Source organism: Phocoena sinus, chromosome 14, assembly GCF_008692025.1.
Source record: "Phocoena sinus isolate mPhoSin1 chromosome 14, mPhoSin1.pri, whole genome shotgun sequence".
Lineage (NCBI taxonomy): Eukaryota > Metazoa > Chordata > Mammalia > Artiodactyla > Phocoenidae > Phocoena > Phocoena sinus.
The window spans coordinates 81974262-82001709 of NC_045776.1; the positions used below are offsets into that span (position 1 = coordinate 81974262).

At 58.8% G+C, this 27448-nt stretch overlaps 2 protein-coding genes across 8 annotated transcripts in view; one reads left to right on the top strand and one right to left on the bottom strand.

Moving 5' to 3' along the window:
- RHOF (ras homolog family member F, filopodia associated) overlaps window positions 1-5910 on the bottom strand; it is a 28155-nt gene extending 22245 nt beyond the window's left edge. For 2 of the 7 annotated variants that reach the window (XR_004353088.1, XR_004353087.1), the window contains exons 1-2: window positions 3857-5097; window positions 1828-1918 (exon numbers count right to left, since the gene is read on the bottom strand). The gene's annotated coding sequence lies outside the window, so the exon portion shown is untranslated. Of the gene's footprint in view, window positions 1-1827; window positions 1919-2001; window positions 2707-3718; window positions 3756-3856; window positions 5100-5355; window positions 5399-5810 lie in introns of those variants that run through there. The other 5 variants (XM_032653936.1, XM_032653937.1, XM_032653934.1 and 2 more) reach the window with 5 other exon arrangements.
- A 251-nt stretch (window positions 5911-6161) lies between these two features.
- On the top strand, window positions 6162-27448 carry SETD1B (SET domain containing 1B, histone lysine methyltransferase). Its single transcript, XM_032602509.1, has 17 exons — window positions 6162-6403; window positions 6893-7080; window positions 7334-7432; window positions 8068-8338; window positions 10441-10553; window positions 11770-13008; window positions 16583-17410; window positions 17866-18127; window positions 18214-18551; window positions 18637-18742; window positions 19272-19745; window positions 21107-22366; window positions 23237-23403; window positions 24548-24679; window positions 24766-24885; window positions 24965-25102; window positions 27192-27448. The coding sequence occupies exons 2-17, from the start codon at window positions 6907-6909 to the stop codon at window positions 27363-27365; spliced, it is 5895 nt and encodes a 1964-aa protein (XP_032458400.1). The 5' UTR covers window positions 6162-6403; window positions 6893-6906; the 3' UTR covers window positions 27366-27448.

A 27448-nucleotide genomic window follows, 5' to 3' on the forward strand; every position in this document is an offset into this window, starting at 1 on the left:
AATCTCATCCTGACTGCCGGTGGTGACCTCCTGACCTTGGGTGAGTCACGTTACTCTCCGGGTGGGGGGAACCCCCCAAACCATGACCCATCATGGAACAACAGCCTGTGGACTTGAGGAAAGGCCACCATCCCAACTCACACACTGGAGTAAAAATGGAGCTGGCTCCCAGCCTGCAGAATGTCAGCCTTCCCCTTTGCCCTGAGGCTGTGCCACGTGCAACGAGGTGGGCTGGTGGGGGAGGAGCTCTCGGACAGCCCAGCCCCACCCCCCGCAGCCACCTCCGAAGAGGGGCCAACTGGTGTGAAGCCGGCCCCCTTAATCGCACTTAATCCGCCCTCCACCCTTTACTGCAGGCTTCATTATCATCACTTTACACAGGAGACTCGCCCAAGGTCAACTAGCACAGGGGAGAGTCAAACTCACAGCTGCCTGCCTTAGAGCCTCCCTCGATTAAGCACCAACACGCCCCCAACAAAACCTCTGGGTCAAGCCCTACGGCTCCCCCAGTCCTCACTCCAGCCCCCAAGCTGAAGGATGGGATAAAAGTGAGCAGAGCCTATTAGACCCGGAAGTCAAGCCTGGGCCCGAACGGGGGAGGCGGCGCAATCAGCAGCACCTGGACCCAAATGGCTCATCAAAGTAATCACAAACTAAAGATCACATGGGGGAGGGGTCAGAGATCAAGGGCCGCACTGTCTCCAGCTGCGGAGCTTCCTAGAGATAAAGAGAATGGGAAACTGCATGCTGTCAGCTTGCGTAAGGAGAATAAGGAGAGAGCTGCCATCTCTACGAAGCGACACCTCCGCACCAAGAAATAGTTCGGGGTTCCAAGAGCACATGCTTGGATCCTCACAACACCCCAGGTGTTACCTGGCCCAAAGGTTCTCAAAATGTCTCCACAGGGCAGCATCAGCATCACCTGGGAACTTGTTAGAAATGCAAGCTCTCAGGCCCCACCTACTGAATGAGAAACTCAAGGACCGGGCCTCGGAATCGATTCTAATGAGCCATCCGAGTGATTCGGCTGCACACTCAACTTTGACAATCACTGACCCATCTGTGCAGATGGTGAAACTGGGGCTGAGGATCTGTGCTGCTTACGCAAGGTCACAGCAGGTGAAATGGCTAGCCAGGTTTCAAATCCGGGTTTCTCCCGTTCTACAAACATGGCTTTTTCTTTTTCTTTTCTTTTTTTTTTGGTGGGGGGGGGCTGGGTGAGGTGGAATCGTGGGAATTTCCTGGAAGGGGAGAGTCAAGAAACCTCTTTCTTAAAGAAAGCTGGCCCAGATCTCAGGTCTTTCTGTTCTTCACCTCCCTGGCAGCCAGACATCAGAGGGGAAGAGGCCAGCTCACACAGTCACCCCACACGCCCCCAGCTGAGGCCGGAAGGGAGGGCCAGGGCCAGGCCCGGTTTCCTGGCAGCTGCCTGTGTCTTTCAGAAGAGGCATCCAGGGCACTCCACCCACCAAACACACAACTGGGAAATATTGGGTTGGCCAAAAAGTTCGTTCGGGCTTTTGTAAGATGTTACGGAAAGACCCGAACTAACTTTTGGGCCAACCTAATACATGCAAGTGCAGCCTCTCCTATGCTGCTAAATATGGCAAAGAATTGCACGCCCCAAACTCCTGACAACGGAAGCTGACAGGCGGGGATGGATGGACCAAGCAGGCCCAGCAGGCAGCCGATTTCAGTCCCACACATCTGTGGGGGGGGGAAGGGCTGCAGAACCAGACTAGCAGGTTTGGGGTGCCCACCCTCCCTGGGCTCCAGGCCAAAGCCCCCCAAATCTCTCTCGCAGGCTGGGAAAGGGCTCACACCTACCTTAGAGGGAGGACTGTCAAACTAGGCCTGCTTCTGTCCAAAGGAGGACGGTCCACTCTGGGGGTACCGGGCCCCTTCTCCGGTCATGATCCTGGGGGGAAAAATCGGAGAGTGTTTTAGGGCGTCGATGGCCACAAACCGGATACGGCCTCCATGAGGGAAGGGGAGCCTTACAAATGCCGCTCCCCCCTTCCCAGCTGCCAAGGCAGCCCTCACTCCAGAATGAATAGGCGGGGGGTGTGGATGAATCACTAAGGTTCAGCCGGGGCGCCGAGCAGCAGGCGGCGGCTCATCTGCATTTCCAAAGGCCCGCCCCGTCCGCATCCCCTCCCCCAGGAAGGGCCGGAGATGCGAGGGTTTACCCCAGAGCCCTCCGCCTCTGGAGATGCCGGGGAAGGCCCGCTCGGCTTTCCCAGGCCCCAAACCCCACCCCACCTTCCAGAGCGCCGGCTGGCCGGCTGTGCCTGGACGGCCACCTAGGGACGTCGGTGGCCAGCGTGAGGGCCTCACGCCCCAAGTGGGGACAAAAGGGGCCCACCCGCCCCTCGGGCTCGGCTATCAAAGGGCGGTTGGAAGCCGGACGTGGGCGCCGAGGCTCGGGGTGGGCAGCAGGGACGGCCTGGGATCAGGGCCGGGCCGCGAGAAAGAAGTCCGCGGCCTCTGGAGGAGCCGGTCGGGGTCGGGGGTATCCTCGAGGCCCCGACTGGCCCGGTGGCCCTTTCCTACTGGCTCCCGCGCGGGAGGGAAGAGAAAAGACCCCGCGACTGCGCCGGCCTCCTCGTGCCTCCGGGGGCCCCCAGGTCGGGAGCGGGGCTCCGAGGAGGCTGCGGAACCCGCGCTCTTCGTCGAGGTTTCCCCGGGCCAGGGGCGTCCCCGCAGGCGGAGGCCTGGAACGCGGGCGGCGCCGCGGCGGCCTCCCCTCCCCCCACCCCCGCCGCCTCCTTCCCTCCTCCCGCCTGGCGCGCGGCGGCCGCCACCGCCCGAGCCGCGGGCGGCGCGCGAAATGGCGCCCGTCTGACCGCCTCGCCCGGCAGAGGCGAGCGCGAAAGCCGCGGCGCGCGACGCCCCCAGGCCCGCGGCCCCCAAAACGGCCTCCGTGACCACCCCTCGACCCGGGGTGCTGTGTCCTGCGGGCTCTCGGGACCCGGCCCGGCCGAGGGGCCGCCGCCTGCTCCGGGCTCCCAACGACAACCGGGAAAGGAGGGAGGAAGGAAGAAAGCGGCCGCCATTAGCCACCCGCAGTCCCGCCCTGGCTCCTGCCCCGGCCTCGGCCTCGGCCCCGGCCCAGCCGGCGGCTCTGCTCTGAACCTGAAAATAAAACTCGTGTTTGGGAGGGAGGAGCGAGCGCGGCCGGGAGCACAGGCAGCGCTCGGGCTGCAGGCGAGAGAGATGCTGCGTCATGGTGCCAACATGGACGCCGGCCTTTTGTCCTTTTTCGCTCAGGAAGCGCAGGCGCACCCCGGAGCCCCGAAAAGCCGGCTTCGGAGGGCGAGACCCCCACAATCAAAAGGGAAAGAGGCCCCAGGCCCGGAAGGAGAGGCTTCCTCGGCTTTTGTGCCCCCATTCCCCAAAGCACTTCAATTTCTTCTCCCCCCAAGGCTCAGACCTAGAAAAGCAAGGAGGACGAGCGCAGGCGGCTCCGTGGATGTCCCACGTCGCTGGGGAGACCTTCCTCTCGCCTCCGGGGCAGAAGGGGCAAAAGGGTCTGAAGAGCCCTCCTCGTCCCCACCTCCCCCCCCACCCGTCCCGATCCGGTTGCCAAACATGAAGCTCCTGAAACCTTCTCCCCTCAGCTCCCAAACATTTGCAGCCCTTGGCCTGCTCGAAAAAACATTTCCTCGAAGGGGTAAAAGGCAGTTTTGTTGCTGTTGTTGTTGTTGTTTTTACTTACCCGCTCAGCCCGGTGCCATGGAGTCTGGAAGATCAAGCTGGGCGGAGGTTTTGGAGGTGTTATTGTAAAAAATATCTTTTAGGGGGATTGTTTAGTTGGGAATATTTGGAGTAGTGGTGGTGTCTTTTTTGTTGTTACCTTTTTAAAGTTACACTCTCATGGCATGTTCAGCTCCTTCCACTTCTGCAAATTTTCCAGGGTTGGGTTGGCAAAAGGCGGCTTCGCTGAGGACTGTTTACTGCTCTGGATATAGCAATGGTGTGACCGTCATTAAGAGACAAAAGGCGAAAATACACAGTCAAATCAAACAAAAGGCAAAAGACGGACCGGCCATCCCAACCACCATAGAAAATACCCCCGAGTTAACGATGGTGTTTGGCTCGAACCAGCTAGGACTTGTTTTCCAGTTTTAATCTAGTTTCCTGTGACGGCTTTAGTCTCTTTACACAAAGAGGTCTTCCTTTCCCTCACCCACCCCCCTACCAAGACGAGAAAAACAGAGATGTTTTTCTTCAAATAGATAGATTTTCAAAGAAAGTGTACATGTTACTGGGAAGAAAGCTGACTAGCATTTATTGCTATAAACATTTTCAAAAGCTTAAAGCTAAAACCCTAGCTGTATAAAAGCAAAATCGTCTAAAAGCATTTTAACTGTTTTATGTTAGACAAGAGCGACAAAGACATACATGCAGATGAAGGTTCAGAAAATTAAGGACATCTCAGCAACATTAACAATGAAAACTGCACTGCGTAAGGACAGAATGGACTGGGTACTTACAATGTAAAAGGTTTTTAAAAAACTTAAAAAGAGTAACGACTGCTTACAATTTTTTGTTGCTGCCATTTCGCTAGTCCTAAAACTATACATTTAAAACATTACCTTGTTAAAAAGAGAGCAGAAGGAGTTAATAAGATGGCCAGGTTTAAGTGTTTAATAGAGGAAACTATATATATAAAAATTTATTGTTCAGTCAAGAGAATACAGATTAAGACAGCTCCAAGCTCCCCCCACCCACCCAAGAAAAAAAAAAGAGGAAAAAAATTAAATATGTCGTTTACTTAGGTTTTTTGGAATTCAAAATTGTTAACTGCTGACATTAATGGTGTGCTATGACCTAGTTATACAAGACAAAGATGGATTCCAAGTCATAAGGAAAAATCCAGATCTTTTTAAAAAGTCTTCTTCATTCTTCCAATTGTGAGTCCTTTAGCCTGTTGACAAATGTTAAACACAACACTGAGGCGTCCTGAACTGGATGGTGGAGTCAAAGGAAAAACATTCCCCATTTGCAACAAAGGAAAAACCCACTTGGCCATTTAATTCCATTGCAGAAAAATGGCTCCCCTCATCTGTTGGCCTCTCCTTGGTGTCTGATGAAGGATGTTTTGAGAGCAGCGTCTAATAACTCAAGCCCTATAGAAGCCGCGCGCTGATTGGCTGCCGCACCCTGCCGCCCTGCTCCAGCCAATTACCTACCCACGGCCAAATTACAAACCCCGAAAAGAGCCCCAATGTGAAATACACCACCACGAAGCCCCAGCGAGGCGACTTCCTCGCCTCGGCCGCCCGACAGGAGAGGCAGAGGGGGCTACAAACGCGTCCTCGCGAAGCCCGGGAGCCTTGGAGTTGAACTCACAAAATGGAAGCCGCGCGCTGATTGGCCGCCGCCACTCCCGGACCTTTAATAAAGAAAGGGGAAGGAAAGATAAATGCAAAAAAGGGGGACTCTCTCCTTCGTCGGTGACTGGAGGAAGGGGGGGTGCGGGGAGAGAAGCATGTGTTCACAATTACAGGGCGCTCCTCTCCAAAAATAAAAACAGAAAGAAGCTTCTATCACCCAGGTCCAGGCAAGGGCTGCATCCTCCCAGGAATGTGAATGCTAATTTGGTTAAAATCCTGGTTTCCCTTCCCCAGCTCCGCTCCGGGGGGAGGGGGTCGCGGGGCAGAAGAGGAAGCCGGAGCCGAGATACCTCGATTGCAACTCGTCTTGGAGCCTCCTTGCCGCCCCTCACGGCTCCCAGCGTCCAAACACACAATCACACACACACACCCCAAAACCCAGCCCTTTCCCCTGAGCCCCCACGCGCCCACCTCCGGTTTTGGCAGTTTGGAAACAGTTTTGGAGGCCCCAGGCGCACGCCGCGGCGGCAGCGGCTCGGAGGGTAACCCCAGCCGCGGGAGGTAGAGCTCGGGGAGACCCCCTCCCCCGCCAGCCAAGCCCCCCACCTAAGTCCCAGCAGAATAAATAAATTAAAAGGCCTTCCCCCCGGGAGGGGGGAGGCAGTGTGGGAGCGCGAGAGTGAGGGGTGGGGGGCCGCTGGGGCCCGGGGCTTTGGCGGCGCAGCTGCCGCCGCCGGGAGAGTGCCTGGGGAAGCGGCGAGGAAGGAGAGGGGAGGAGGAAGAGGAGGAGGAGGAGGAAGAGGAGGAGGGTGAGCGCTCGGGTCGGGCTCCTTAGCGGTGTATTGTGGGATGTGCGGCTACTGGGAGCCGAGCCTCCGCCGCCAGCCGCCTCCCGGGCAGCAGCAGCAGCAGCAGCAGAGGCGGCGGCAGCAGCTCCGGGCCCGGCAGCCGCGGCGGCGGCGCTCCCCCCTCCCGGCCCCCAGTCCGGCCGCCCCGGCCTCGGTTCCCGCGGGGGACACCATGTACTGGCTGGCGGCGCAGGGAGGCCGGCGCCCGGCGGGGATGTAAGCGCGGCTCGGGGAGGGAGAGGCCGCTGCCGGCAGCCGGGCGGCCCGAGCCCCCAGCCCCGGCCCCGGCCCCCGCTCCGGCCGAGCGGTCGGGCGGGCGGGCGGCGCCAGGCCTGCCGCGAGCCCCGCGCCCGAGCCGGGCGGAGCGAGCAAGCTAGCGCCACGCCGGGCGGCCGGGCGGGTACCATGGGCCGGAGCCCGGGTCCTCCGGGTGCCCCGGGCCCCGCCAGTCTGCACCAGGGGCCCCCGGGAGCCCTTCGCAGCCGCCCCGAGATGGTGGCCGAGCGGGCGGGCGCCTAATTCTCCGGAAGGGTTATTCTCTCGCTCCATTCTTATTTTGGGGGGAGCCAGCGAGACAGCTCCTTTTGGGGCGCGCTGGTAGGGTGGGAGGGGGTGGGGGCTGGACGATTTGATTCCTTCGCGTGTGTGTAGAAGCGGCCGCCGCCGCCACCGCGGCGGAGACGACAACAACTTGCTCGTTTTCAGGTTGGGTTAACGGCATGGAGAACAGTCACCCCCCCCACCACCACCACCAGCAGCCCCCGCCGCAGCCCGGCCCTTCGGGCGAGAGGAGGAACCACCATTGGAGAAGTTACAAGTTGATGATTGACCCGGCTTTGAAAAAGGGGCATCATAAACTGTACCGCTACGATGGGCAGCATTTCAGCCTGGCGGTGAGTAGCCGGCGCGCCTCCCCGCCGCCCGCACCCACCCTCCGAGCCGTGGCGAGGAGGGTGGGGGCGGAAGGGTCCGATCGGCCCGGGGACCCCCCTCCTGACCACCCGGCCAACTGTCAGCCGGGTCCGCAGTCCTGGAGTTTGACAAGTGCCTGGAGAAGGGCGGGGGGGGGGGGGGCTTGCCCCTGTCCCTGGGGAGTTGGACCAGGCCACCCATTCCATCCCCCCCCCCACCGCTTCCTCCCCACAGATGTCCAGCAACCGCCCGGTGGAAATTGTCGAAGATCCCCGGGTCGTCGGGATCTGGACCAAAAACAAGGAGCTGGAACTGTCGGTGCCCAAATTCAAAGTAGGGCCCCTCCCCCCTGCCCTGCGCCCCTTCCCCCCCCCTCCCCAAGCCCCGAATTCGAAAATAACGCCAGTCTTGACCAAGCCCAGCCGGATTCTGAGTTCCCGCCGTGCGGGGCCTGGGAAGTTTTGGCGGGGAGGGGGAGATGGCAAAGAGAGGGGTGTCCCCTCTCGGCTACTGTAAACAGAATAACACTCGGTGAAACTGTAATCAAGGCGCTGATACAGTATCCTGCCCGCCCAGCTGGGGGCTCCGGGTCCCCACCTGGCTCCTGCCAGCGCAAGGGCTCGGCCCTGGGACCCGCCCCCCTTCCCAGTCTTGTGGCTTTAGGGGTACAACTTCCTAGCCCAAGGGGTCGCCCCTGCGCTGGCAGCAGGGAGAGGAAGATAGAGTAGGGGGTGGGGAAAGAGAAACTGTTTCTTTTTCCCCTTTCCTTTCGAACCCAGAGGACTTCCACGTTCCAAACGATTTAATCCTCCGCTTCCCGGGCCCGCCCGCGTGCATTTTTTTTTCCAAAAAAAAAATTTTTTATTTTTTACCTTTCATTGTTTTCAAAGGGCGGGCGAGTGGGGAATTTTGTGTTTTCCATTCGGTTTCAGTGTTCTCAACCTCCCTTCCCCCTCGTCCCCTGCCAGATCGATGAGTTCTATGTGGGCCCGGTGCCTCCGAAGCAGGTGACATTTGCCAAGCTGAATGATAACATCCGTGAAAACTTCCTGAGGGACATGTGCAAGAAGTATGGGGAGGTGGAGGAGGTGGAGATTTTGTACAATCCCAAGACCAAGAAGCACTTGGGCATCGCCAAAGTGGTCTTTGCCACGGTCAGGGGAGCCAAGGAGGCGGTTCAGCACTTGCACAGCACTTCGGTCATGGGCAATATCATCCACGTGGAGCTGGACACCAAAGGTGAGTGGAGGCCCGCTCAGGCCAGCCATCGCGGAGGAGCCACAGGACCTGTCAGTGTGACCCCCTCCTCTCCCAGAGCCCCTCTTGCAGTGTTGGGGAGCCCCTCACTCTTCCTTAGGTGCCCCCTACAACCTTTCCTTTTGCCCCCTCCTGAGGGTAGAGTCACGTGGAGCTAAATGTGTTGTCTGTTGCTAGGAGACAAGCTGTAATTTACCAAATGTGCCGGTCCTTGGCCACTGAACCCCAAGGGACCACCCGGAGGCTTCCCCACCGCTGACACCCCCTCGGGCCCCGCGCGGAGCCCTGGTGGCCTGGGTTTAGGCAGTCCCCAGTGTTGCCGTCTGTGTTAGGAGAGAAAGCAGGGTTCGTTTATTTGTGGTGGGGGCGCTGACGGAGAGCCACTAGAACGCCTTTAAATACCCAAAGAGTACGTCCCTCCACTAAAAAGAGAGTCCTCCAGGGATCTGGAGTGCCCCTCCCCCACAGGCCGCCCCTTCCCCTTGGAAGTGGGAACCAATCTGGGCCCAGAGTGTGGTTTCATTGATAATGCTCCCGTTGGAGCTGGGCGGGCTGCTCCTGGTGCTCTAGGGTTGACACTGTCTTCCCTCCTCTCTCTTAAAGAGACAGCACCACCTCCCAAGCAGCGGAATCCCGCTCTGTGCTCACTGAGCCTCTGAGCGGCTGCTGGGAGAGCCGGGCTGGGGAAGCCATACCGCCCACCCTCAGGGTCCTGGGAGGCTTCTCCTCCGTGCTGGCTGGGGGGCTGGCAGGACTCTAGGGCATCCCCTAAAGTTTGCCTGTGACCTCTCTAGAGAAGCTCGTACGAATACAGAAGAAAGTGCCCGGTGCTCTGAGGCCCAGCCAGCCCTGTGACTGGGCAGGGACTGTTGGGTCCAGAGCCCCTGGGACGTCCCCTGGGAGACCCTGCATGGGAGGGTTTAGGTGAGTGGCTTCCAAGGGTTTCGTGAGCACGGGGTTTAGGGGCAACTCGGGCACACCAAACCCAAGACTGGAAAATGTAAACCTTTCTTTTTCGCCTTTAATAATGAGCACATATTGACTGTCTCTAAGACCTTGCTTGGGGATGCGGAGGGATACTGCTTCTGGGTGGGCACAGTTATCCTATAAACTCTTGCCAAACCTGTGCCTAATTCTGAGGTTCCTCAGGGCACAAGCCAGGTTCCTGTTCCAGTCACAGCGCCCTTCACCCCCCTTCTCTAGTTTCTCAAGTCTCTGTTGGGGAGACCCCTTGGGTGGTTGCAGGCTGACCTCTCCCTGAGAATCAAACGTAGAGCCCCTCCCCCATCACATGCCCATTTTAAGGAGTAGTCAGCCCTCACCAAAATTTCATTTCTGCAAAAAAAAAGAAAAAAGAAAAGGCCCTTAGAGACTACCACCAAGTTTGTATTTCAAGAAAGAGACCGGTAAAGAGTAGCTCAAGGAATGCGTCTCCTTTGCATATGTAAGCAGCTGCCTCAGAGGGCTCTATAAATATAGATAATCTGGCCCCCTGGTCTATAGAGGCCTCTCTCTGCCAGGGGGTGGGGCTGGGGTGGAGGGTTACCAGAGTGGCTCAGTGGGCCGGGGGAGGACCTTGTGGAGTTCACAGTAACGCAGTACTAGAGTGCATTTTACAAACTCTGACAGTCACCTGAGAGAGTTAACAACAAAACTGTCACTCCTGTGTCACTGGGTTTCCTCTTCACTTGCTACAAGGCCCTGGATGTTAAGTGGGAAGGTGAGAGGATGGGGATTACCCCTTTCTTTGGGTGGCATGGCCCAGGTGACAGGAAGGGGCTTTGTGTTGGGGCTAGCATTTCTGTATTTGGGGGAGTCCCAGCGCCACGAGGCATTAAATTCTGAATCTCAGGATCAGAAAAATCATACAGTTTAGGAGCTTCATTGAACAGATCGGACTCCGGAGTGAGGTGATAGGACTCCTGAGTGAGGTACAAAGAGAGAGCAGTGGGAACTTGGTCCGGGTCACTTAGCTTCCCTAGGCTTGGGGTCCCAGGCACAGGGGCCCCACAAGGATGCCCACCTGTGCGGGCTGCCCCATCCTGGAGCCTCACTGAGTCCTTCCTCCCTTGCCTTTTCCACAGGGGAAACCCGCATGCGGTTCTACGAACTGTTGGTCACGGGCCGATACACACCCCAAACCCTCCCAGTGGGCGAGCTGGATGCTGTCTCTCCAATCGTGAATGAGACCCTGCAGGTGGGTTTATGGCTGTCAGTCCTTTCCCCTCCTCCTCACCCCATCACCAGCTCCCTGGATGTGGCTGGCCCCCACCCCACTTCACCATCTCCAGTGTCAGACACCAGGAAAGGAGCCTGGCTGTGCCCACCAAGGCTTCCAGCAGGGGGTCTGAAAGCCCTGTTTGCCAAAGCTGTCCTCTGGCACGGCCCCCAGCCCTCTCTCTGCACACACTGGGATTCCCATCCCAGAGATCCAGAGTCCATGTGCTTTCCACGTTAATGCTGAAACACTGCTGTGTCCAGGGTCCTAGTCTCTGGTGTCCCGTGCACCCCTCTACCCCTGCCCCCAGAAAGCCGAGTTCAAGTCCCTCCTTCCAGAGCAAGATGGATTCCTTCGCCACCCACCGCCTCCCAGGACCTCACCTGGACCACCATCTCATGGGGAAGTTCTCATCCCAGCTCCTACCCCAGCATCAACCCAGCCACCCTCTGGAATAGCTTTTCCAGAGTGAACAATCTTTGCTTACTTGCTGGTCAGCTGTTTATCAGGCACTTTACGTGTTACACTATTTTTTTTTTTTTTTCCGGTATGCGGGCCTCTCACCGTTGTGGCCTCTCTCGTTGTGGAGCACAGGCTCCAGACGCGCATGCTCAGCGGCCATGGCTCACGGGCCCAGCCGCTCTGCGGCATGTGGGATCCTCCGGGACCTGGGCACGAACCCGTGTCCCCTGCATCGGCAGGCGGACTCTCAACCACTGTGCCACCAGGGAAGCCCTATGTGTTACACTATTTAAACCCTAAAACATCAAGAGGTTGGAGGGACAAGGCCCTTGGCCACCCCCTCACTTCCAAGACCATCGTCTGCTATCTCTACCTGGAAGGTCTTTGATATCTGACAGCCTGGGGCAGGAAGGAAATCCCAGTTCAAACCAAGATGTCAGGGTCTTATCTTTACTCTGCTTTAGGGATTAGGAAAAACCCTCAAGGTTCTCTGAGGATAATTGGCTACCCCAAGATTAGAGAAGGTGAGGACCATCCAGACACTCCTCTTTAATCTCCCCCCTTCCCCCTGCCGCCGCTGCTTCCGTTCACTACGCTGCAGCTCTAGAGTGACCAGTTTGGCTCCGAGCTCCCCGGTAGCTGGAGTGAGAGGGGAAAACAGTCCCATTCTATTGCACGTTTTCCCCCCAGTGATCTCAGACCTATCTCTGTCTCTCTCTCTCTCTCTCTCAAGCTGTCAGATGCCCTGAAGCGCCTCAAAGATGGTGGCCTGTCTGCAGGCTGTGGCTCTGGCTCATCCTCTGTCACCCCCAATAGTGGTGGGACACCCTTCTCCCAGGACACTGCTTATTCCAGCTGCCGCTTGGACACGCCCAACTCCTACGGACAGGGCACACCGCTCACGCCGCGCCTGGGCACCCCCTTCTCGCAGGACTCCAGCTACTCCAGCCGCCAGCCCACGCCCTCCTACCTCTTCAGCCAGGACCCCACAGCGACCTTCAAGGCTCGGCGCCACGAGAGCAAGTTCACGGACGCCTACAACCGCCGCCACGAGCATCATTATGTCCACAACTCTTCTGCAGTCACCGCAGTGGCAGGGGCCACAGCCACCTTCAGGGGCTCCGTGGACCTCCCATTCGGGGCAGTCAGCAGCAGTGGGGGCGGCAGTGGCCCTCCATTCAAGGCCCAGCCACAGGATTCAGCCACGTTTGCCCACACTCCACCGCCTACCCAAGCAGCCTCCGCTCCTGGAGTCACATTCAAATCAGCTTTCTCTCCATATCAGACTCCTGTACCCCCTTTCCCCCCGCCCCCTGAGGAGCCCGCTGCCGCAACCCCCTTTGGGGCCCGTGACAGTGGGGAGTTCCGGAGAGTACCTGTGCCCCCGCCCCTGCCGCCCACTGAGCCCCTGACAAAGGAGAAGCCAGGCACGCCACCTGGACCCCCGCCCCCTGATGCCAACAGCATGGAGCTGGGCGGCCGGCCGACCTTCGGCTGGAGCCCTGAGCCCTGTGACAGTCCTGGTACGCCCACGCTGGAGTCGTCGCCTGCAGGGCCCGAGAAGCCCCACGACAGCCTGGACTCACGGATCGAGATGCTGCTGAAGGAGCAGCGCACCAAGCTGCCCTTCCTTCGGGAGCAGGACTCAGACACCGAGCTGCAGATGGAGGGCAGCCCTATCTCCTCCTCCTCCTCCCAGCTCTCCCCACTGGCCCCCTTTGGCGCTAACTCTCAGCCTGGCTTTCGAGGCCCCACACCACCCTCCTCACGCCCATCCAGCACCGGCCTGGAGGACATCAGTCCCACACCACTGCCTGACTCGGATGAGGATGATGAGCTTGACCTGGGCCTGGGGCCCCGGCCCCCACCCGAGCCAGGACCCCCAGACCCTACCGGTCTTCTGGGTCAGACAACTGAGGTGGCCTTGGACCTGGCTGGAGACAGGACCCCCACCTCAGAGAAGATGGATGAGGTACCATGGTGTCTGTCCATCTCTGTCTGGGATTGGTTTTGTCTGTCTTGTGGCTCCCTCTTTCCTCCTTGAAACATTCTCCCCGTTGGATAACTAGCTAAGACACAGAAGCAGCAGGACTAGGGCAGCCAAAATAACAGATCACAAATAAAAAGAGAATGAAAAGAGGATACGAAAAGCACCAGGGGCTATGACTGAGCAGCTGGTTTGCTCTGAGCTCCCTAGCAGCTTTGGTGAAAAGGGAAACATGACCTAGATCTGTTGCTCTCCTTGCTAGGTATGGGAAGTCAAGACCTTTTTCTGGGGATAAATTCTGACTTGATCTTCTTTGGTTGGAGTTTGCTGAGATCCCAGAGAGGTGGACTGTGGTGAATGTTTGGGGCCTCCTTCTCTGTTGGGAGGCTGGGTCCTGACACTCAGGCAGATTTGGGAAGAGGGATCAGCCAGGGTGTTCTGCTGAGCTAGGTCAGGTGGCAGCTCTGGAGCACTGTCTCCTAGAACCTGGTGCCCTCTGAAGAGATGGGAAACCGTGGTGGGCAGGGAGAACATTGAAATGTTCCTCCTCCCTCTCCCCCTGCGTCCAGGACTGAAGGAGTTAAGGGCTAGCCCAGGGGGAGGGCCACAGCCAGAACCGGGCTGAGTTGACCACCCCCCACCCTCTGCCCACCCAGAGATCCTCCTCTGGGGTCTCACTGCAGCCTGAGGGTTGGGGTGGGTGCTGCTGCATGCCACATTCCCTTGGGGGAGGATTCCGTCATCTTCCTTGGCTCTGCTCCTCCCCCCTCCTGGTCCAGGCACCTGCCCTGGCCCTCCTGGCCTGGCAGGCATGAACAGCAGGAGCTCAGACACAGCTCTGTGGCCCCCCCGACCCCGTAGGCGGTAGGGAGGAGGGTCCCTCCTCCCCGAGTCCTTTGATTAGGCCGATGTGGCCGCCTCAGGGAAGAACAGAGAGGAACTTGGCTTGCCTGGGAGGGGATTGCAGGTGGCTGGGGCTCCTGGGGGCCTCCAGGCTGTTCTGGGGAAGTGGTTTCTGGCGCTAAGGGGTTCAGGCAGGGAGAGCTGACAGGTGTGCAGAGGTGGGGGGGCTGCTGGCCCTGCTGCCATCCTCCCTTCTTCCCTCCCTCTCCTGCCGGAGGTTAGGGGATGTTTATTTAACCATGCTCACTGGCTGATCCAGGGCCGGGAAGCCCAGAGGAGCCAGAGGGAATGGGCTTTCCCACGGTGTCACTGTAGGAAAGGGGAGACTGAGGCCCAGAGAGCTGGGGTCGGGGATGCCCCGCGACATCAGCCCAGGGAAGCCCGGGAGTACTGATAACCTCCAAGATGGCCCTCGGGAGCCCCCTGCTGACAGTCGGGAGAGCAGCTCCCGGGTTCCTCCGGCCTGAACCCGAGGGAATCCCAGCCTAGGCTGACCACATGGGAGAGCAGCACAGGGGGACACTCCCTTTCTTCACAGAGGCTGATAGTTAAAAGTTCCGGCTCCAGTCCTTAAGTCTTGAGCCCCACCCCTGTCACTTACTGGTCATGTGGCCTTAGGGAAGTTACTTTCCCTGCCTGAGTCTCAGTTTCGTCATCTGTGAAATGGGATAGTGAGAGTAGCTGCCTCACAGTAATCTCGGCTTAAGTGAGGTGCCACCTGGGAAGCTCCAGGCACGGCTGGAGCTGATGCCGACCATTAAGCAGCCAGTTCCCGCCGGTTCTCTGCCCCCTCCCCCCCACCCCGGACGCGGGAGGGGCGGAGGGAGGGGCAGGGCCGCGGGCTGGGCTGGATCAGGGTCTCCTTGTGATTGGCTGGCAGCCGTGGCGGCGTTAACCCTATGCGTGCTGCGCCTGCCTTGCTGGGCGCTGTCCAGGACTGATCTGGCGCTGTCCCTGAGTATCAGGCTGAGCCTGCCAGTGCCTCCCTCAGCATGTGTGTGGGACCCTGAGAGGCAGAGTGTGTGTGTCTGTAGAGGGGACAGAGCAAAAGCGAGGGCTTTCTTCTGCTGCCTTAGGTTTGCTTTTCCTCTTCTCTCTCCCCTGCCCCCCATTTCCCTTTGAAGCCTCCCTCACCTGTACGTCTGACCTCTGACCTTACAGCCTGCACAGACCCTGCCCCCTCAGCCTTCAAATGCACTCCCTGGCAACCTACAAAGGCTCTGTCTTCCCAACCACGTTCATCCAGGCCAGGGCCTGAGCCCCCTTCTCGCCTCGGGTCCTGACACAAGAGCCTGGGGGTAGCCCATCTCTCCTCGCCCTACCCCTGCTTTGCCTTCTTGCTCCACCTCTACCTTGTGGACCCCGTGCCCCCCTCCAGTTCCAGGCCTCTGCATCCACCTCCCCAAAGCCCCATGTCTGAATGAAAAGAAGTCCTTTCCCGTTTCACAGCCAGGTCTTGCTCGACTCCTCCCATTCACGTGGTGCCACGGTCCTGGATTCCCACAACAGCCCCCTGATGCCTCGCTCAGCAGGCACCCTGGGCTCGCATCCCAGCTCTCTTTCTGACTGGCTGGGCCTCTTGGGCCAGTGATTTATGTATAGCTCTCTGAGTGTGTTTCCTCACCTGTCAAAAGGGATTGGACTAGAGCCCTACGTTGTGAGGTTAGGGTGCAGATGAGAAATACGAGATATTATGTGCTGACAACACTTAGCCCCACCGCGGCCCGTACTAAGACTATATGAAAAGAGTAACTAAGGAAAAATGTAAAGACATACCTCCTATTCGTGCACCCTTACTACTGCTAAATGCCCCCGCTGCTCGTGTCACCTTCTCTGCCAGGCCCTCTCTGCCACAGTGAAGACTACAGGCCAACTGGGAACAAAGGCTAGTGAGCCACTTCCTGGTTCAAATCCGGGCTCCATCTCTTAGTGGTTGTGTGGCCTGGGCAAGTTCTTAAGCTCTCAAGTGTTCCAACTTCCTCATCACTAAAACTGGTGATAACAGACCTACTTTACAGGGTTGTTCTGAGGATTAACTGAGTTAAGGTACGTAAAGTGCTTAGAAAGGTGCCTGGCCTGTAGAAAAGGCTAGAGAAGTTTTAACTATTAGTATTATCTTCTCTGAATGCAAATTGAAACAGTCTCTCAAATTGAAACAGAATCTTTTTCCCTCTTCACACCTCACTCCCCTTCCCGGCTTTCTTTTTCTCCATGAAGGACTATATATTTCACATTCCTCCTAGTTACCCTTTGCCTTGTCCCTCCAGAAGTTCAGCTCCAAGACAGCAATAATTTCGTCTGTCTTGTTCACCACTGTGTTCCTAGCACCTGGAACAGTGCCTGCTACACAGCAGGTGCTGAGCAAATGTTTGTTGAATGAATGAATGAGTGAATCTGCATGATAACCCCATGACGCAGGTGCTGTGGTGCTCATCATGCAGATGGGGAGACTGAGGCTTAGAGAGATTAAACAACTTGCTTGAGGCCACGTGGCTAGCAAGGGAGGGGACCAGGATCAGAGCTGCGGAAGCCACGTTCCTCTCTCTGTCTTGTAGAAAGCTGCTTCTCTGACCTGCGGGTGTTCAGCAGGGGGATCTGGGAGCCTGCTGGGCCACCCGGGCTCACCCTCACCTCTCTCTCCTTGCTCTCCCTGCAGGGGCAGCAGTCCTCGGGGGAGGACATGGAGATCTCAGATGATGAGATGCCCTCGGCCCCCATCACCAGCGCTGACTGCCCCAAGCCCATGGTGGTGACCCCCGGGACGGGGGCTGTGGCAGCTCCCTCTGTGCTGGCCCCGACCTTGCCGTTGCCCCCGCCCCCTGGCTTCCCACCACTGCCCCCGCCCCCGCCGCCCCCCCCGCCCCAGCCTGGCTTCCCCATGCCCCCTCCTCTGCCCCCGCCACCGCCCCCACCGCCCCCAGCCCACCCCGCTGTGACAGTGCCCCCGCCACCGCTGCCAGCACCACCGCCCGGTGTCCCACCCCCGCCCATTCTGCCGCCGCTGCCACCCTTCCCACCGGGGCTGTTTCCCGTGATGCAGGTGGACATGAGCCATGTGCTGGGCGGCCAGTGGGGCAGCATGCCCATGTCCTTCCAGATGCAAACGCAAATGCTGAGCCGTCTGATGACGGGCCAGGGCGCTTGCCCCTACCCGCCCTTCATGGCCGCCGCAGCCGCAGCTGCCTCCGCCGGGCTGCAGTTCGTCAACCTGCCGCCCTACCGGGGCCCCTTCTCCCTTAGCAACACTGGCCCCGGCCGCGGGCAGCCCTGGCCACCCCTGCCCAAGTTTGACCCGTCAGTGCCGCCACCAGGCTACGTGCCACGCCAGGAGGACCCGCACAAGGCCACGGTGGACGGTGTCCTGCTGGTGGTGCTCAAAGAGCTCAAGGCCATCATGAAGCGGGACCTGAACCGCAAGATGGTGGAGGTGGTGGCCTTCCGGGCCTTCGACGAGTGGTGGGACAAGAAGGAGCGGATGGCCAAGGTGGGTGGGCGGCGCGGCCCTGCAGGGGGGTGGGCGGCAGAGACCCGGCCAGGCAGCCTCTCTCCTCCCCAGGCACGTACTGGAAACACCGCCACCCAGACCCCCAAAGCAGGATAGTGTGAGTGTTATTTTGTGAAGCCGGTGTGTCGATGACACAGGTGTGTACTTACAATGCGTTCCTTTTGGGTTCCAACCTCCAAAGCGCGAGGGCCCCTGCTCCGGTGCGGGCAGCCGTAGTAGCCGCTTTGCAGGTGAGGAAGCCGAGGGTCAGGGAGGCAGAGTGGGGCCCTGGGGGCGTCCTGAGTAGTCGGCACAAAATGAGGTAGGTTCCAGGAAAGGAAGTGCCCAGTTACCACGTGGCTGTCACTGTTGAGAGGACGGCAGGCTGCTCAGGGGACAGGGCTGGTGGCAGCGCCGTAACCATGGTGACCTCCCCCTCCTCTCTTGCACCCCAGGCCTCGCTGACCCCGGTGAAGTCCGGTGAGCACAAGGACGAGGACAGGCCGAAGCCCAAGGACCGCATCGCCTCCTGCCTGCTGGAGTCGTGGGGCAAGGGCGAGGGCCTGGGCTACGAGGGCCTGGGCCTGAGCATTGGGCTGCGCGGGGCCATCCGCCTACCCTCCTTCAAGGTCAAGAGGAAAGAGCCGCCGGACACCGCCTCGTCTGGCGACCAGAAGCGGTTGCGACCCTCAGCCTCCGTGGATGAGGAGGATGAAGGTTTGCGCCCCTCCGCTCACCGGGTGCTGGGGTCTCCTCCTCTCCCGCGCCCCTGGCCCAGCTCTGACAGCCCTCCTTCCCCACAGAGTCTGAGCGGGAGCGGGACCGCGACATGGCGGATGCCCCCTGTGAGCTCGCCAAGCGGGACCCCAAGGGCGTGGGTGTGCGGCGGCGGCCAGCCCGGCCCCTGGAGCTGGACAGTGGCGGGGAGGAGGACGAGAAGGAGTCGCTGTCGGTGTCCTCATCGTCGTCGGCGTCCTCGTCCTCGGAGTCCTCGACAACCTCGCCCTCATCCTCAGCCTCCGACAAGGAGGAGCGAGAAAGCGCGGAGGAGGAGGGGGAGGGGGAGGAGGAGGAGGGGGAGGAGGAGGAAGGCCCCAGGAGCCAGATCTCCTCCTCCTCGACCTCATCCCTGTCCGATAAGGTACCGTTCGGGCTGGGGAGGCCTGGGGTGCTGGGCCAGGGGAGGGGGCCCTTCGGCTCACCTTTCCTCCGTCCCTCCCCCCCAGGATGACGATGACGAAGACAGTGACGACAGGGACGAGTCTGAGAATGACGACGAGGATGCAGCCCTGTCGGAGATGAGTGAGAAGGAAGAAGGGGACTCAGATGGAGGTGAGCGGGGCTCCCGGCCCAGCCCGGGGTCCCTCTGCAGAGCGCAGAGCCCGTGCAATAGTCAGCTATACTCTGGGGGCAGATCTCTTGACTTTGAAGTGTGAACTCAGTAAAGCACAAACAGGGCATGCCCTATGATTCCTTTCTCGTGAAGTGTCCAGAAGGGGTCAATCCATAGAGACAGAAAGCAGACTAGTGGTCTCTGGGGTTAGGGGACGGTGGATAGACGGGTGATCGCTAAAGGGAACGGGCTTCTTCTAGACAAGGGCTAGTTATCCACATTGTGAATATACTGAATACCACTGTATCGTTTACTTTAAGACGGTTAGTTTTATGTTATGTGGATTTCACCTCAGTTTAAAAAAACGTGATGACTAGTTAGTACCGACACACGCACGCGCGCGCACACACACACACACACCTGAGGGCTATGTTCAGCCCGGTGCCGCCAGTTGTGAGACGTTTGGTGAAGTACCTGGCTGGAGCACAGCAGATAATGACAGCGCCCCTGCCTGTGTCCCCCGCCCAGAGGAGACAGTGAGCATCGCCACCTCCAAGGCTGGAGCTGAGTCCTCCAGTGAGAGCTCTGAGTCTTCTGACTTCGAATCAAGCTCCGGGTCCTCCTCATCACCTTCCGAAGATGAAGAAGAACTGGCAGCAGGGGAGGAAGATGAGGCGGAAGGGGAGGAGGCAGCTGCAGAAGAAAACGTGGCTCCCGCTGCCCCTGACGAGGACTTTGAGGACGTGGCCACAGGAGCATCCGCGACGGAGTCACTGGTCCCAGAAGAGGAGGTGGACATCGAGGCTGAGGACGAAGCCTCCGAGGCACGGACCCCAATACTGGAAGAGCCTCCCTTGCCTGTGGGTGTCGAGGAGCTGGCTGGCTGCAAGGAGCCCCCCGACGAGCCAGGCCTGAACCAGGAAGGGGCCAGGTTGCTGTCTCCAGAGCCCCCTGCTGGAGAGATGGAGGCCCGGCCCCTGCCATCCCCGGAGCCCACCCCAGGTAACACTTGCAGCCCCTGGGAGGGCGGTGGGCATGGAAGCAGGATGTCCTCACCATGAGAATGAGCCCAGCCTCCTTTATACTAATCACTTCACCTTAACTAGTCAGTTTCCTCATCTGTAAAATGGGATCCGTGGATTGTGCTTCCCCCGTGAGGTCATATGGGAGGGCAGAGTGAGATGGCTTATGATGTGCCAGCATGGAGCCTGGCACCTGTTAGATCCCAGAGGGGTCTGCTGCTGTCACCATTCCTCTGTCAGTATTTCCCTGGGGTTTAGTCCTTGGACCTTTAATTAGTCCCACGAGATGCTCCCAGAAGAGGGGGTGTGGGTGCAGGTGTGTATGGTCATTTCAGTGACAGAAAGCAGCAGAGGAGGCCTCGGGGTGCTGGGCCAGTTGAGAAGAGGCCATGGACGCTGCCCCCTCCACCATCTTGGTGGAGCTGCACAAAGCATGTTAAAGGCTCTAACAACGCTGTCCAATGGAACTTTCTGCAGTGATAGAAACGTGCTGTCCAGTAGAACTTTCTGCAGTGATAGAAACGTTCTCTCTCTGTCCTGTCCAATACTGTAGCCACTAGACACAGTGTTGCTAAGAGCAGTTGAAAGGTGGAGAGTGCCACTGTGGAACAGCATTTGTGACGTTGTCTCATTTTCATTAGTATAAACTTACATAGCCACATGTGGTTAGTTTGTACCGGTAATAGTCCTTGAGGAAAGAAACCCGTTGTATTTTGTTTAATTCTGTGTTATTTGGCTATAGAACCACAGGTCTTTGAATATTGTTAAACGTATTAATTGAGCCTCTATTGTCGTCCCCAGTACTGTTTTACGAACTGATAATACAACAGTGGACCAAACAGACAAAAATACCTGGGGCTTACACTCTGGGGCAGGGTGATGGATGACAGCAGATAAGTTAGAAAATGTATTCTGTGACAGTAGAGATAAATGCTAAGAGAAAACCTTAAAGGCTCTGAAACGTCCTGCAGCAAAGAGACTTGTTGGATTTTATTTGATAGAGCTCATTTTCTTGGTCCATGGGATGTTCCCGGTTCACAGGAACACCGTTCTAAAGACAGTGTCGAGGGCTACAACCATGTCTCCTGCATCTTTGATTTACTCCCACCAACATTTATCAGACACCTACTGTGTGCCTGACACTGGGCCGGGTGCTGAGCGGTCCTTGAGCGGCTTAGCTGGAAGAGGACAGTCCGTATACTCACAGAACCCCTAGGGACCCAGAGGGTATGAGTGCATACCCAGAGACGTGTCAAGTGCATAGTAGGGCAGCATAAGTAGGGCGCTGAGGGACATCTGAATCAAATAATAAAGGTCTGGTTTTTGCCCACCTCTCTGCAGAGAACAACCTGGAAGCGGAGCCTGCGCCCCCTGCGCTGCTCTCCTTACCCCTGCAGCCACCGTTGCCGCCCGCTCGACCACCCCGGCCACCCAGCCCACCACCAGAGCCCGAGACCCCAGACCTCCCGCTCCCAACAGTCCCTCTGGAGCCTCCCCATGAGGACCAGCCCCCACGTACTCCAGGCCTCTGTGGCAGCTTGGCCAAGTCGCAGAGCGCAGAGGCCGTGCCGGCCACACCAAGTGGGGAGCCCCTGCCGTCGGGGGGCAGCAGTGGCCTGCCCCTGAGCTCCCCGCAGCTGCCAGGCAGCCCCTTCTCCTACCCATCCCCATCCCCCGGCTTGAGCAGCGGGGGCCTCCCAAGGACACCTGGCCGGGACTTCAGCTTCACACCCACCTTCCCTGAGCCTGGTGGGCCCCTGCTCCTGCCTGTCTGTCCCCTCCCAGCTGGCCGGCGTGATGACCGGTCTGGCCCCCTGGCCTCCCCTGTGCTCTTGGAGACAGGCCTGCCGCTCCCTCTGCCCTTGCCCTTGCCCCTGCCCTTGGCATTGCCCGTACCCGTCCTGCGGGCCCAGACTCGGGCCCCCACCCAGCTGCCACCCCTGCTGCCTGCTCCACTGGCCCCCTGCCCACCCCCCATCAAGAGGAAGCCGGGCCGGCCCCGGCGATCCCCGCCGGCTGGGCTCTCCTTGGATGGGCCCTTGGTCCGGCCGCCAGGAGGGCCCCCCCTGGGCAGGGACCTCCTGCTTCTGCCAGGCCAGCCACAGACCCCTGTCTTCCCCAGCACCCACGACCCCCGGACCGTGACCCTGGACTTCCGGAACGCGGGGATCCCGGCTCCCCCCCCACCCTTGCCCCCCCAGCCTCCTCCGCCCCCACCTCCACCACCTGTTGAGCCCACCAAGCTGCCCTTTAAGGAGCTAGAGAACCAGTGGCCCTCCGAGGCCATCCCTCCGGGTCCCCGTGGGCGCGACGAGGTCACCGAGGAGTTCATGGACCTGGCCAAGGTGCGGGGGCCCTGGCGCCGGCCACCGAAGAAGCGCCACGAGGACCTAGTGGCCTCAGCCTCCCCCGAGCTCTCACCGCCGCAGCCCCTCTTTCGGCCCCGCTCGGAATTTGAGGAGATGACCATCCTGTATGACATTTGGAATGGCGGCATCGACGAGGAGGACATCCGCTTCCTGTGTGTCACCTACGAGCGTCTGCTGCAGCAGGACAACGGCATGGACTGGCTCAATGACACGCTCTGGGTCTACCATCCCTATATCCTGCCAGGCAGGGTGGGGGGGCTGCACCTCCCAGGATAGCGCACGTCACTGTCACTTACGGAGCAGTGTCTATGCCGGCACCATGCCAGGCTCTGTACAGAGTCATCACTGGCACTTTTGAACACTGCCCTCTGTGCCAGAATTGGCAGGTCTGGGGGCTAAATGTAACAATGTGATTGTACAACATGACAGAAGCAGGGGCTGACAGAAGGTTCACTCTCCCTGGCTCCCTCTCATCGCCTCATTTAATCTTCCCAACAGCCTAGTGAGGTAGGGGCTGCTATTATTCCCATTTTACATCTGAAGAAGCCGAGGCTCAGAGAGGTTAAGTTACCTGCCCGAAGTCACACAGCTATGAAGTAGCAGAGTAGGGATTTGAACCCAGGCAAATCTGGCTCCAGAATCTGCGTTCTCAGCCACGATGCCATGCCACAGTCGGTTGTTACCACAACCCTATGAAGTTGGCGCTGCTTTTATCCCTGTTGTACCAGATGAGTTTATTGAGTTTATTTACTCTGTGTCAGGAACTCTGCTAAGCGTCTGGAGTCATTCCACGGGGCATCGTCATCCCCAATTTGCATATGGGGAAACTGAGGCAGAAGGTGGTTTGTTTTTTTTTTTTTAAAAAAAAAAAAAAACACCCAAGGCCATGCAGCTGGGTACCTGTCAGAGTTCTGACCACGGTGGAGATGGCCAGTGGGCAGGTGCAGGGAAGTGGTGTAGGTGTGGGCCGTGGAGCTGGGCGTCCTCGGCCTCCTGCAGATGGGTCTGAGGGTGGAGAGGCCAGGCCCGGGAGGGCGGGTCTCCAGGCAGGACTGGGAGGAGCTCTCCGAGAATGTCCATGTGGCCCTTGACCCACACCCACCCACCAGCCTCTCTTCAGCTAAGAAGAAGAAACGGGACGACGGCATCCGGGAGCACGTGACAGGCTGTGCCCGCAGCGAGGGCTTCTACACCATCGATAAGAAGGACAAGCTCAGATACCTCAACAGCAGCCGCGCCAGCACCGACGAGCCCCCCACGGACACCCAGGTACGGCCATCAGGGGCCTGGACACCCCGGAGCCTCCCGGGCTGCGCAGAGGGTGGGGCCCTCCTGGAGGGGGTGTCAGGCACCGGGAGCGGTTGTGGAGCCAGAGGGGCTGCTGCATGGAGCACGGAGCGTGCCACTCCCCTGGGTGCTCAAGTGTGAGAGGTGAGGTGAGGGGCGGGTAGGGGAGAGCCTCCGAAGGGTTTTAATCAGGGATACGAACAGAGTTGAGTTGCATTTCCAGAAGTTTCCTTCATTCTTCTTGAAATTGAGGAAATAAATTGGGTAGGTTGGACATGGGGGGCCGTGTGGGAAAAAGAAGATGCATTTGGAAGACTCTCAGGAATATTCGAACATTAGAAGGTCAGATGGATGGGACTGGGGGCCTGACTGGTTACAGGAGGCAGAATGGGGTGGGACGCTGCTGGGTCCGGCCTTGGGGACTGCGTAGCTGGATGCCAAGCACTGAGGTGAGAAGGAAGGTGGGACCCCCACTTTGGGATGGTTTGAGTTTTGGGGTTTGTGGAGCATCCAGGTCGTGAGGTCTGGAGGACAGTTAGATATATGGGTACAGTAGAGAGCTTGGGAGAGGGACGTCTGGTCTGGGGACCTAAATTTGGGCATCGTGAGGATGGAAATGTTAGCCGAAGGCCACAGCAGGGGTGAGCCGACCCGGGAGAACTTCTGGAGGGGAGCAAAGCTCCGGGTGTCAATGGTGGGGACAGAGGAAGAGGGAGGCCAAGAGAGGGAAGGGATGCGAGGCTGCTGGGAAGAACCGTGATTTTGAATGAAGCCACGGGGTGTTAGGTAGACAGACACCCACCATCTCTGTCCAAAAAGTGGAGATGCTTTCAAATCTAGCTGGGAAGGGAAACGATGGCAAGAGTGAAGAGAACGCTGTGTCGTCTTGTTGAAGATTAGAGGAACTTGATCACGTTCAGATTCTGACGGGAAGGACCCCGTAGAGGAGAGGTGGCTATTAGGACGCTCGGAGCAAGGAAGCTGGGAAGCTAGGGCCACAGAGCTTACGGTGGGGTTGCCAAGGATGAGACGGGGATGCGGGTTCCCTGTGGCCAGCGCCCCCAGGCGGCCGCACCCCTCTCTGATCTGTCACCCGCCGTCCCCATCCTTGAACCCATCCTCGCAGGGCATGAGCATCCCAGCGCAGCCTCACGCCTCCACACGGGCCGGCTCGGAGCGGCGTTCCGAGCAGCGCCGCCTGTTGTCCTCCTTCACTGGCAGCTGTGACAGTGACCTGCTCAAGTTCAACCAGCTCAAGGTGAGGCTGGGCCCCACCTGGGGCGGCCGGGGCGGCCACAGAATTCAGGACCAGGGCTCTCACCCTCATCCCCTTCCCTCCCCCAGTTCCGGAAGAAAAAGCTCAAATTCTGCAAGAGTCACATTCACGACTGGGGCCTGTTCGCCATGGAGCCCATTGCGGCCGACGAGATGGTCATCGAGTACGTGGGCCAGAACATCCGCCAGGTAAGCACTGCCGGCCAGGACAGGTGTCGGGGTGGGGCTGTGGCCAGCCCCGCCCAGACTGAGGCCTCTTCCTGGCCAGGTGATTGCGGACATGCGGGAGAAACGTTACGAGGACGAGGGCATCGGTAGCAGCTACATGTTCCGGGTGGACCACGACACCATCATCGACGCCACCAAGTGCGGCAACTTCGCGCGTTTCATCAACCACAGCTGCAACGTGAGTGCCCGGCTCGGGGCCGCCGCCCCTGCTGCTGTGCCAGGAGGACCCTCAACCGGAGGGCACAGGAACCGGCGCGGCCTCCTTCCCGAGCTCGGGGCCCACGGGGATAGCGGGGAGGGAGGTGGAGGTGTGAGGCCTTATCCGAGGAGCCGTTCTCCTCTGAGCTTCAGTTTTCTCATCTGCAAAATGCGCATAATGAGACCAGAGGTGCCCGTGACGTGGTCCATACAGCTGGTATTAACAGAGTTCCTTCCCCGTGCTGGGCGTTTTTGATGCCTCTGGGGCAGTGCTGGCCAGTAGAACTTTCGACAGTGACGGAAGTGCTCTGCATCCTTGCTGTCCACTGATATACACGTGTGGTGTTGAGCGCTTGAAACGTGGCTAGTGTGGCTAAAAAACTGTTTTTTTTTGCGGTACGTGGGCCTCTCACTGCTGTGGCCTCTCCCGTTGCGGAGCACAGGCTCCGGACGCGCAGGCCCAGCGGCCATGGCTCACGGGCCCAGCCGCTCCCCGGCATGTGGGATCCTCCCGGAGTGGGGCACGAACCCGTGTCCCCTGCATCGGCAGGCGGACTCTCAATCACTGCGCCACCAGGGAAGCCCCCAAAACTGAGTGTTTAATTTAAATTAGCTTAAAGAGTCACACTCAGCTACTGACGGCTGACATGGCACAGGTCTGGGTGTGGAGGTGGGCATTGATAACAAGGGTGGTCCTCTCGTGAATATAAGCACAGGGAGCTTCAAATGGAGGACAGGCACCCCTGGCTGTAGGTTCAGGTCTTGGCATCGCTACTTAGTGACCGACTGTAGGCAGGTTACTTCATGTCTCAGTGCTTCAGTTTCCTAATCTGTAAAACTGGGATGATAACAATCCCTCCTCGTAGGGTGTTGGGAGGACCAAGCGGGTTACCGAGGGCAGGCCTTCTGTGCAGATACAGCGGGCGCTCAGTACGTGCCAGCTCGCACGACTGTGACTTGATCATACCCTGGGGCCCGTAGGGACTTCGCTGTGCTGTGTGTCTCCTGTGAGAGCTGAGGGGTAAGAGGGAATTACCCGGGTGCGGTAATGAGTGAGTGAGGTGAGGCCTGGGGCAGGGAGGGAGAACACCTGTTTGAGGGGCAGTGGGATGAGGTAGGGGGCAGAGGGCAGGGTGAGAGGATGAGGTTGGCGGGGTTGGTGGTGGCTGGGTCACTCAGCCTTGTAAGCAGAGCTGAGAACTTTCTCTAAAAGCCGAAGCCCGCTATTGCCCTGGGGTGACGGGATTTGCTCTCCCTTTGGAAACATTTCCCTGGCAGCTGGGTCAGGAGTTATTCCAAGTTCAGAGAGGCAGTGGTAGCCGCTGCAGTCCAGGCAAGTGATGACAGAATCAAGAGGCCCTTTGAGGCAGAAGCCGCTGGGCGTAGTGGGCTGGATCCAGCACTGCTAGAGGGGAGGCGGGGGGCAGATGCTCGGGGGACTGGGTGCGTGGAATGGCCACTCCCTAGGTTTGAGTTTACTGACTCAAAGTTGTCTCCTTGAGCTGCCAAAAGGTGGATATGGAGCAGCTAGTTGGATCTGGGGGCCTGGAGTGCAGGCAGGCAAGCCTTTTCTGTAAAGGACCAGGTAGTAAGTACTTTTGGCCGTGTGGCCCAGACCATCTCATAGCAACTACTTAACTGCCATTGTAACAAAGGTAGCCATAGGCAATATGTAATGAATGAGCGTGTGCCAATAAAACTTTATTTTCAAGAACAGGCAGCTGGGGGCCGGAGTTTGCTGACCCCTTCTCTAGAGCTCAGAAGTAGGGCCTGGGCTAGAAACATAAATTTGGGGATCACCTGCGGTATAAAATTAAATTGGATATTTCCCTGCGAAATTTGTTATTACAATCATGATTCTTATTTAATATCAGAGACAGGGGGCCCTGGTCCGCCAGATGGGGGAGCCAAGGCCTAGGGCAGGTGGCCAGTGGGCAGTGGGGTCATGGGGCCAGTACATCAGGCCTTGAGCACGGGGCTCGGTTGGGTTTGGGGGACTGCGGTCAGGGAGGGCCCAGGTGGGGTCCCAGGTGGGTCGGCTCACCCTTCCCCCCACATCCCACCCACAGCCCAACTGCTACGCCAAGGTCATCACCGTGGAGTCGCAGAAGAAGATCGTCATCTACTCGAAGCAGCACATCAATGTCAACGAGGAGATCACCTACGACTACAAGTTCCCCATCGAGGACGTCAAGATCCCCTGCCTCTGCGGCTCCGAGAACTGCCGGGGGACCCTCAACTAGGCCCGGTGCCTGGGGATGTCAGCCGCCCCCGGCGCCCGAGCGTGGACCCCTGGCCCCGGGGCCAGACCCCACCTCCCACCCCC